Source organism: Zingiber officinale, chromosome 3B, assembly GCF_018446385.1.
Source record: "Zingiber officinale cultivar Zhangliang chromosome 3B, Zo_v1.1, whole genome shotgun sequence".
Lineage (NCBI taxonomy): Eukaryota > Viridiplantae > Streptophyta > Magnoliopsida > Zingiberales > Zingiberaceae > Zingiber > Zingiber officinale.
The window spans coordinates 123,140,801-123,151,949 of record NC_055991.1 but is presented as its reverse complement, the minus strand read 5'-3'; the positions used below and the strand labels follow the sequence as shown (position 1 = coordinate 123,151,949).

General features: G+C 42.6%; 1 protein-coding gene across 2 annotated transcripts; it reads left to right on the top strand.

Annotated features, from left to right (window-relative positions):
• Window positions 1–615: 615 nt before the first annotated feature.
• LOC121967544 (gibberellin receptor GID1C-like) lies at window positions 616–2,976 on the top strand. Of its 2 annotated transcripts, XM_042517844.1 has the most exons (3): window positions 616–889; window positions 975–1,017; window positions 1,593–2,976. In XM_042517844.1, the coding sequence occupies exons 2-3, from the start codon at window positions 979–981 to the stop codon at window positions 2,595–2,597; spliced, it is 1,044 nt and encodes a 347-aa protein (XP_042373778.1). In that variant the 5' UTR covers window positions 616–889; window positions 975–978; the 3' UTR covers window positions 2,598–2,976. The 2 variants fall into 2 exon arrangements, with proteins under 2 accessions (XP_042373778.1, XP_042373779.1); XM_042517845.1 differs by having other exon boundaries at window positions 616–1,017.
• Window positions 2,977–11,149: the final 8,173 nt, after the last annotated feature.

The following is an 11,149-nucleotide window of genomic DNA, read 5'->3' as shown; positions in this document are numbered from 1 at the left end:
ATATTGAGATAAATAGGAAAAAAAACAAATTAGATATTATATTTTATTTTTTTTAAAATATGGCTATACTAACTTAATTGAGATGCATAATTTTAATAAATACTGTTATTGTAGCCTTGTGGAATATATAAATGAGGATTTAGTAAGGTGGCATCAGCTGCCATACTTAAAATTAAACACGTCAAATTAAATTGTGATAATATATATATATATATATATATATATATATATATATATATATATATATATATATATATATAAAATATTTTAATTTATATATATAAATATATATATATATATATATATATATATATATAAAATAGTTTAATTTATATATATAAATATATATAAAATAGTTTAAATTAAATTTTTATTAATTTGCTAGAATCATTAAATGAAATGGAATACGTAGATAAATGTCTGAGAGAGGAATGCTGACATGGCACTGCCTGTTACGGACGTGGTGGATTTAATCCAACAGGGCTGGTGGGGCCCAATTTCTATTTATTTTAATCTACTTTTCCTTAGCTACCCCAATTTGTCGTCTCTTGCGTCGCTCCTCCGCTTTGCCATCTCTTGTTACCTTTTTTTTTTCCCCTTCGCTTCTAGTTCTATACTTCTCCTCCTCCTCCTCCCCTCTCTCTCTCTCTCTCTCTCTCTCTTCGCTCGCGTGCCCACCTCAATCTTCTCCTCTTCATAACTTCTACCTCTCCTCCCCCTTTCTCCATCCTCCCTCTATCTCTTACCGCCTAGGCCTTGCGTTCGGATCCGGAGGCGGCGGCTTCCGGCGGGATCCGGCGCCACCGCGACGGAAATAGCGGAAAGGAGGGTTCTTTCGGAGTGGGAGTTGCCGATTTGTGAGTGATTATTTCCGGATTCGGTCTTCCAGGTGGAAAAGGGCAGCTTTTTTTTTCGCTTCTTTCAGCTTTCCGAATTCGATTACCGATTCTTGGTGGTGGTGTTGCTTTTCCCAGTGCGATGGCGGGAAGCAACGAGGTGAACGCCAGCGAGTCGAAGGTATGTACAATCTGTCCCATTCCTCACTTTGAATTTGGTTTAAAAAAAAAAATTCGCTTTGGTGGATTCGCTGCGGTGCTCATGCTTTTTGTTAAGTTGATGCTGTGGTTTTGCTGCTTTCGGCCGATTTGGGGACTTTATCTTGATTTATGCGTTCATTTAATCCGTCAAAGATCGGAGCTTTGGTAGTTTTTATTCGTTTTCTTTTCTTTATTGCTTTGTTCCTTTTCGCTCCCTTCCCCATTTGCCTGATGGGTTTCTCAACCAGTTCGTGCATTCCAAAGAGAAGAAAACTTGTCGGTCTCCGATTCGCTCAAAAAGAAGTCACAGAAAAGTTTAAATCCTTTGGCATTATTCAAGATTGAAAAACAGTAGAAACAAATTCTCGCTTCTTGTCTCCATCTTTGTTTTTGCTGTTAATCGAACGCAGGAAGGCGTACACACCGTGTAATCCTCGAAATCTTCCCGATAATTGCAAAAAATTCGAATCTTGCTTCCCTTTTACGGCCTGTAACTCAAGATAAAAGATCGAGAAAAGAGAAAGAATAACAACTTTTTCTTTGATGCGCGCGCAGATGGTGGTTCCCCTCCACACTTGGGTTCTAATCTCCAACTTCAAGCTGGCCTACAACATGCTCCGCCGCCCGGACGGCACCTTCGACCGCCACCTCGCTGAATTCCTCGACCGCAAGGTCCCCGCCAACGCCTCCCCAGTCAACGGCGTCGTCTCCTTCGACCTCCTCATCGACCGCACCAACAACCTCCTCTCCCGCATCTACCGCCCTGCCCCCCCAAACCACCCCTCTCCTGCAGCTACTCCCCTCGCCGATCTTCACCGCTCTCCCTCGCCGGACCCGTTCCCGGTGATCATCTTCTACCACGGAGGCAGCTTCGCCCACTCTTCTTCCAACACTGCTATCTACGACTCTCTCTGCCGCCGCTTCGTTTCCCTCTGTGGCGCTGTTGTTATTTCGGTCGATTACCGTCGGTCACCGGAGCACCGCTACCCCTGTGCTTACGACGATGGATGGGCAGCCCTCGAGTGGGCTTCCACTCAACCATGGCTCCACAGCGGCAAGGATTCTAAGCTTCGGGTCTTCCTCTGCGGTGACAGCTCCGGAGGCAACATTGCCCACCATGTAGCTGTGAGAGCCGCAGAGTCGGGGGTCGAAGTCTCCGGGAACATCCTCCTCAACCCCATGTTCGGCGGCAATCGCCGAACTGAGTCGGAGGTGAGACTGGACGGGAAGTACTTTGTCACCATTCAGGACAGAGACTGGTACTGGAAGGCATATCTCCCAGAGGGAGCCGACAAGGACCACCCAGCTTGCAACCCTTTCGGCCCCAACGGTGCGAGGCTCGAAGAGCTTCCCTTCACAAAGAGCCTCGTCATAGTCGCCGGATTGGACCTCGTTCAGGACTGGCAACTAGCCTACGCCGAGGGCTTGAAGAAAGCTCACAAGGACGTGAAGCTCGTCTACCGCGATCAGGCCACCATTGGGTTCTACCTGTTGCCAAACACTGACCATTTCTATGAAGTAATGGAGGAGATCAAGAACTTCGTCACTTCTAACCTATAGTCCTTATGCTGCATAATCACACCTTACCTCGCATACATCTAAAGCTCAAAACTGCACAGAAGCTGGAGTGGGCATCGCAGTGACTTATGCAGCTGCTTTGGTTGCTATATTTTTGCTGCTTTCTTGTTTGGTTCTGTTGTTGCCTGGTGTCAAAGAATTCACATTTCATGGAACTTCCTCTCATTTCTGTTCTATTGAACATTGAATTATAGGTGACTTGGTCGAAGGAGGAAGTGCCTCTCTAGTTCATGGTACTAACTTTATATGTTACTTGGTTAGATGGGGTTGCCTTGCCAAAGACTGGCTAATCTTGTAATAGATGCAATAATATGAAAAATAATCCACCTTTTATCTAAATATTCCTGCTTGGTAACTCTCATACTCATCGGTTTTTTCAGAAAAGTAAATCTCTAACGCATTTTTCTGTCAATATGCAGAAAATGGGAACTCAACAAATAACTTTCTATATAGTTTCGATAATCAGGTTGTCTGGTCATAGATGATATATGAAGAAGCTGTGGCCATTTTTGTCTCTTACTGAATTGTATACTAAATTGCTTGGAAGTGTTCGGGTCAAAGTAATTAGTTTTTCTCTAATATAAAAAAATGGCAGAGAATCTAACCCAGGTTAGAATGCAAGAGGAAAGACACAGGAAGAGTTTACCAATCTAACAGTTTGTCCTATGCAGTGGCCATTAATTATTCGTGTCGTTTGTTTCCACTCTTTTCCAAGTGGAGGGTTTTGTATTTTTCTGAGTGCGCTCGTTGGCAGCTTCCCTGGATCAGTTGTTCTCATGTGGGAGGAGTCTCTGGGGAGTGGGTGATGCCTCAAGAACACATGGCCTCTGTAATTTATCTTTGCTGCTGCTCCTTCCCATTATTGACAACGTTGGAAGGACGCCCGTTTCACTTTCTACTAAATGCCTTTCTTTAATGGGGCCTCTGTTGCTTGACTTCTGAGTCTTCTTCTTGACAAATGGTTATCGGTTTACTCACATATTCCATCCACAGTACTTGTGATATGCAATCCACATAGGTCATACAATTAGGTATAGGCCACTGACCTTTTTACTGGACTGCTCTTGTCTGTTTCCAGAGCCAGGCCTAGATTGGTTGTTCAGCATTTGGACGTGTCTTTATTGTTACAGGGAAGGGAAAGATCAAGATAAAGGAGGGAAAGACAGGCAGATCTTTGTGCCATTATTTGCAAGGTTCATTGTCTCTTTTGATACTGGTTAAATGGTCTTCATGCCAAAGGGGTTGTTAGATATGATCATTATGCAATAGATACCATCAGTAGACGTACTGTGCAAGAAACACCACTAACAACGTGCAGAAATCCAGTGTCACTGTGTCAGGATAAAGGATAGAGGTGACAGCATGTAATGTAAAATATAGTGCTGTTTCTTTTTTTTTTTAATAATTCTTGCCAGTAAGTAACAAGTGATCAGTGTTTGGCAGGACAGAGTCGGACCATGCTTAGGGAATTTCCGTTATGCCTATTTGGACATGAGAACTGTCCAAACAGTGTCAATCAACTAAGATAATAAAGGTTTTCAGTGGAATGGAAACAAGTGGAAGTGTATTCAATTACCAAGTTGGCCATTGACTAGAGCTAACTATTTCAACATTTCAATGTGATATATAAACTATGGTGGTGCCTTGGGCACTTGAGACTCTCACCAATCTACATACTCGATCGTTATGCTCCATAGCTGAAGTGTCCAAAGCATATTCAAAAGCTTGGACAAGAATTTGAAGGCTTCAACTCTCTCAAGATCTTATTAATAACTTTTCTCTGTTGATTTTTTCATTCCATCCCTTTTGGAGAGAGAGAGAGAGAGTATTATTATGTTGAATGAAACTCCTAGAAATCCTGTTGATTTGTATCAAAGTTTTATCCTCGGAGGCTTTCTTCTCAGTTTGTAGAGTAGAAATGGAGCCTTTAAATCATGTTAAATCTTATCGTGTAGCTTCCTCATGCATTTACCTATGACTTAAACTATCAAGATCTTAACTTGAAACACACACATACATATATTGAAGTAACAATTCATTGAAGTGCCTTTAGCAAGAAATTTTTGTTCTTCTTTATTCCCTTACTCTGGCCATTCAATCCTACAATAATTACCTCAATTTCCATCATGGTGAAGGGCGTGCTACTAAATTTGTCAAAACTAGATTTTCAATGTTTGTAGTGACCTCAACGAAGTATACTGGTGTGTCCATCGCAAAAATCAGTAAACTTATCGGTGGCTTATGCTTGATCAGATATTAGGATGTTGTCCATCTCAAACCAATGAATCTTCAATCTAGGTTTTCTACAAGTTGTTATCTTATGGAAACAAGAGGTGTTCGCATTTCCTTCCATTAACCATATCACCTGTACCTTTATTTATTAGTAAAGTATCAAGCTTATCTTTCAAGCTATTCATGTCATTTTTCAAGTCCTTGTCCTAATCCATGGTCGATGTACCATTTTTTTTTCAGTTTAGTTTCCAAGTTCTTAGCTTCTCGACGCAGACTGTAGTTACATTTTGATCTTGTGCTGGTTGGCACCAACAAGCCTTAACCAGGTCCAAAATCCCTTGCCAGCGATCCACTTTCATTTTCAACTTGAAAAATCTATTTTAAACAATGAAGCTTATGATTGAGCAACAGTAGATGGCCCTGTGATCACACAGGTAAACAGATTTGATGCAAATTCTTGTTGTTGGGAAGTGATGCGGCGTATAAGGTGGGGCATCCCGAAGTCAAGAGAGTCAGTTACGTTGAGGTGACAATTATAATTATTAAGGGGTCACCACTTAGGGCTAGTACGGTCACATATTTTGGCCGAATAGGCTAGTCGATCGGACGTCTGGTCTGATCAGATCCTGAGCTCACATTCGGAGCTACATGGTCACATTTCTCGGCCAACGACCTGACCAGGCCGGACTCTTTGGCCGAGCGGAGAAGGCCGAGCGAAAGCCAAGTCCTCGAAAGGATCATCATTCTTTAGTTGACCCAATCCCATCCACGAGGAAAGTCCGATCGGATAATAAAGAGGACTCGGTCGGCCTATCACCAAAGCATATTAAGGGTTCATCAACCCAGCGAACTAATATTTTTTTTTGGCGTTTTGTGTAACTGTTGTCAGAGAATCAAGAGAATATTCTCTGTGCAAGTTGTATGTCGAAAACTTTTATCCTATAAGGCACAGAAATGATGGGTCTATTTTTGAAAAGGTGGTAGAATGTCAGAATGATTAGTTATTTTTTGGAAATACATTGATATTCATGCATAGAGAAAAATTAACACTATATAAGGGGTCTTCTCGTAAAGGCACAGGTACATAAGATTATGCACTTGGAGTTCACTGTTCATTTATACTGTTCACTGCATTCTTTTTCCTCTCGGCCACTTGTTTGACTTGAGTGTTAGAGTGCCTGCGCCAGGGACCCCTCCCTATCCAATTGCTGACATTTTCTTCACTCTATTTCCTTTTTTTTGACATGTAGGATCGCTCGGCGCCCTTTGCTTCCCGCTCAAAGTCTTCTCATAGTCAATATTGAAGTCACCTACCCATCGCACCATCTTCCCCGATTTCAAACAGGATCAAATTTGACATTATCTATGGGAACCTCTAATTATGAAACGCAAAGATAGAAGAGACTGGACAATTCACCACAATTACTTTGTTGCAAGAAAATTTGGAGTTGCTAGTGAACTCCCGAGTGCAAAGATTAGTGCAGTAGCAATAAGCAACAATCGGGTCCCCTTTGCCAAATGACCATGCTATATCGATGGTGGGCCCACACATCGAGCGCGGGACCTGAGTGGAAGGGCTGACTGGGTTTCAACCTATTCCTTCTCTTCCAGCAGGCTTCAGGCTTCACGTAAGCACCTGTGTAGTCGATCAGTCTCCCACCTGTGCCTCCATCTCCGGTCGCATATCACCGAGCACTATTTAGAACTCCCTTTGATGATATGGGCCGAGCGGAGAGACCCCAAGGATCATCTTCCAGAGATGCACCTGCACAAGATATTCGGAAGGGGAAAGCTCTGATGGTCAGTAGCTCTTCCAAGTGGGTAAGTATGTCATTCTTCCAGAAAATATTGGAAGACAAACTGCCAAGCCATTTCCGACCCTTAATGATCGGAAAGTATGGAGGAGTGACCGACCTGGAGGACCACCTGCTCAAATTCGAAAACGTAGTCATCCTTCATCAATACACATATAGTGTTAAATACCGAGTGTTCCTGACTACGCTCTCTGTCTCGACACAAAGATGGTTCAACCGGTTTCCCTCCGACTCCATATGATGCTTCAAGGATTTTCGCAAGGCATTCCTCGACCACTTCGCCAGTAGCCGCAGATACCATAAGACCACACTAAGCTTATTTTCCCTTAAGCAAGGGCCCAAGGACGTATTGAGGGCGTACATCAAACGATTTAACCAAGTGGTTATTGATATTCCTTATACCACTCTAGAAATTTTAATGAGCGCCTTCTCCCTGTAGGATCGAAAAGAATTTAGATATCTCCACAATTACATGATATTGTCCACTTTGGGCCTAGACCCTCATGACTTTGCTCTTGGGCTCTCCCCAAAAGGCCTCATGCCAATGGAGATATCTTTTCTTTTATAAACCCATGATCTTTCCCATGTATTTCCAATATGGGACTATGTTTGCAACCTTGCAACCCCAACAATCCCCCCCTCAAACAAAGGACCATGGGCTTCCCACGTCCGATCCTCGACCCACCAGGTCTTCCTGCCCCTCGGTCTACTCGACCTACTAGGACTTCCTTGCCTAGCCGCAACTAGGACTTCCTGCCCCTCGGTCCACCCGACCTACTAGGACTTCCTGCCTGGTGTCTGGTCCTCTTGATCCGAACATAGGAGCCCCCACTTTCTTTGTTCGAGGTCAATATTGTACTCATATGGTTCAATCAGACCATAGCTCTTGTGCACAGTCGGCGGTTAAACCTTCTGGCAGTCCGGGCTCTGATACCACTTGTAGGATCGAAAAGAATTTAGATATCTCCACAATTACATGATATTGTCCACTTTGGGCCTAGACCTTCATGGCTTTGCTCTTGGGCTCTCCCCAAAAGGCCTCATGCCAATGGAGATATCTTTTCTCTTATAAACCCATGATCTTTCCCATGTATTTCCAATATGGGACTATGTTTGCAACCTTGCAACCCCAACACTCCCAAGAGCTCAAAGATGAGGACTTCTTCTGGTTCCTGATCAAGAAGCCCCCTAGCGACTTCAACCATCATCTTGGAAGAGCAACTAAGTACATCAATGTGGAGGAGGCTCAGTCAACTCAAAAGAAGGTAGCGGCGCCTGCACCTGTCCTTGCCTCGGAACACCGAGCCCCTTTCCTGCCCCTTCCGCACAAAGGGCCTCGAGTGGGACCCTAGCCGCATTAGTACGAGCAGAGGCCTAACGTTGAACAACCTGTGGAAGCTGATTGGGTACCATTTGTCGAGTCCTGTCAATAGATCCAACTTTTTTACACTTATCACTGAAAGGGAACCCATAAAACTCAAGAGTGTTATAGGTACAATCAGGAGAGACACAGAGCGACCACCCAAGAGTTCCGGCTGCGTTCATTATCCCAGACCCCCTAAAAGAGATGCCCAAGACACCGATCGACCTCGGCAAGCACCCCAATAGCGAGAGAACAAGGCTCCGACTCCCGCTCGAGTCGAGCATGAGCTTCTCCCGACTCGGCAAGAAGAAAATCATGACAATGCTGCTCTGGGAGATATTGGCATGATAACGGGCGGACCGACCGATGGAGACTCCAACCGAGCTAGAAAGGCACACGCTTGCCGACTAAAAATCTATGCTGTCGGGTGTAGTCAAGAGTGAGCACAGGGATTATAAATTAGCTTCGGTCCCAAGGACTTGGAAGGCGTGGAAGTATCGCATAATGATGCCTTGATCATCAAGGCTATTATAGCTAACTATAATATATGTTGTACTTTGTTGATATAGGAAGCTCTGTCAATATTATCTTCAAGAAGGCGTTTGATCAATTACAGATTGAATGAAGTGAGCTCCAACTCATGACGACACATTTGTATGAGTTCATGGGCAATGAAGTGCAATCGATTTGGCAGATCTGATTGACTATCTCTTTTGGGAGAAGCCCCTGATGAGGATTTGTCGATCGACTTTCATTGTGGTGGACGCACCTTCTGTTGTGCAGTTAACATCAATAGTCAAACTCAGATTTTGATGAATGACAAATGGATTAAAGTTAGGTGATATATTTGTCTAACCTCTTTACCAAGTGTGTGCAGGAATTGATGGGTCTAGAGGACCTGACACTATGTTGAAGCCTAATTAGGTCTAAGGACTTGATAACTGGTATGAAGTTTAGATAGATCAAGGTGTGACCCAATATCTAGTAGGAAGTCCACTTGGATCTGCAGACCTGACAACTGACGAGAGGATCTGGTGGGTCAAGAGGCAAGTCAACTGATTGCAAATAAGTCACTGGAGAAAAGTGATCCTGTGAGGACGAATCCCAGTGCGACTATAGGCGCGGTTCATCTTAGAGCCATTTCAAATATCTAAGCTAAGACCATGACTAGATCCTAGTCTTGGGAAGATAAGATCTAATTAATAATCATCTTATTTTTGATGTGTTAACTCTATTTTGTAGATTATATTTTATTATTTGGACTTGTAGGACCGTTGGACCGGCTAGAAGGGGGGTTGAATAACCTTGAATAAAACACAACTCTTTCTCGAATAATTAAGCTAACACTTGAAAAATAGATTAAACAGAAAATAAAGCATAAAGATGAGGCACCAGATTTGACTTGGTTGTTAATCCAACCGGGGAGGTTGTTAATCCAAGAAAGATGGTTGCACTAAGAACTCCTTCAGGTGGAGAAGCCTCGTTTACAGCAGTGTAGACACTGAAAGACAGAAGCTTATCTAAACAGTGGAAACACACAAGTGTTGTTTATAATTTCTGAATTGATGATGAGCTTCTGGACCAAGGCTATATTTATAGCCTTGGTCGGGGCGCCTGGAAGGGGTTCCGGGCGCCCTGGAGGGATAAAACTTTATCCCCAACGATCAGATCGCGTTTGACGTGATCTGGTAAAAAAACTAGGTCCGGGCGCCCCGGACCCTAAAAGTCAACAGCGATTGACTTTTTCATCCGGGACCTCTGCTCCGGTTCGGTTCGGCTCGGTCCGGGTCTTCTACTCCATATCTGTTCGCTTGGGTGATCTCTGCCATCCGAAAAAGGGCTCACTCGAACCCAACTTCCGGTCTTCTCGAGCGGGTTTCCCTCCGGCTTCTCGTCCCTCGGAATCGCCGCGTGTTTCCTTCTCGTCCGCCGGCTTACTCATCCGCAGTCTTCGTCCCTCGGACGCACCGCGTGCCATCCTTCTCACTAGCTGCGTCTCTTGCTCCCCGAGCAATCTTCTGCTCCGGCTTTCGTCACTCGGAACCACCGCACGCTTCCTTCTCGTCCGCCGGTGTACTCTTCCGCAGCACCTCATCCCTCGGACTGCCGTCCTTCTCGCTAGCTGCGTCTTCCGCTCGACTACCTGTGCTCCTGCACACTTAGACACTAGGTTAGAAACAAACATGACCTAACTTAACTTGTTGATCACACTAAAACAACCTTGGGGTTCCAACAATCTCCCCCTTTTTGGTGTGATCAACCCAAAGCTAGGGTGAAAATAGACATTAAATAAAATTAAGTAAATTAACTTAATTTGTAATTTATGTGCAAAAAGATAGAAAAATTAAATCTATCTACCTCCCCCTAGACTTATACTTTCCCTTCTCCTTCTTTGATCACAAAAAATAGAGTTCCAAGAAAAACAATCTAAGGGTTAAAGACTTAGAAAAAAAATATTTCTAGAAAAGTTCTAAGTTTTTAAGAAATTTAGAAAATTTTTCTAAGTTTCAGGAAAAAAAAATTTTAACTTAGGAGAAAATGATTTGACAATTTTTCTAAAAAAATCCTAAGTAACAATTTTTTTAAAAAAATTCTAACTTAAATTTTTGAGAAATTTTAAGCACATTTTTTTTAAAAAAAATGACTTAGGTAATTAAAAAAAATTCTAAGTAAGTAAATTTCTAAATTGAAATAAATATTTTGAATAACCTTTTTAAAGCACTAATTAATGCTTCATTAGTAAGTTAATTAAACATTTATTTCAATATTTTGGCTTCCAGGTCGTGGCGAGGCACTAGACCTTCTTGGTTATTGGAGCAACAACCACTTCCTTGACAAAGCCTCATAAAGAAATTTTTTGTTTAATTTTCTCACTTAAAGCGCTAATTTTAATTTTAAAATTTAGTTTAAGCATGATTTAGGAACCCAATATAGGTTCCAACCTACTGGATTAACCAAAAAATTTTTAGGGACATATTTTCTTGAAATGTTCTTAATTTGTCCCGGGTGATATTTAAAATACCAATTTAAATTATTAAATCTTCTAAAATTGGTTTTAGATGAACATGCATAGTTTTTCAAGTTATCTACTTGAATTTTCAAATCATCATTTTCAAGTTTCAATT

What these genes read in the sequence shown, in the direction of transcription:
- LOC121967544 (XM_042517844.1), top strand. Translation starts at nt 979, where the DNA reads ATGGCGGGAAGCAACGAGGTGAACGCCAGCGAGTCGAAG. An exon ending in TGAACGCCAGCGAGTCGAAG is followed by an intron (nt 1,018 to 1,592) that starts GTATGTACAATC and finishes ATGCGCGCGCAG; the next exon opens with ATGGTGGTTCCCCTCCACAC.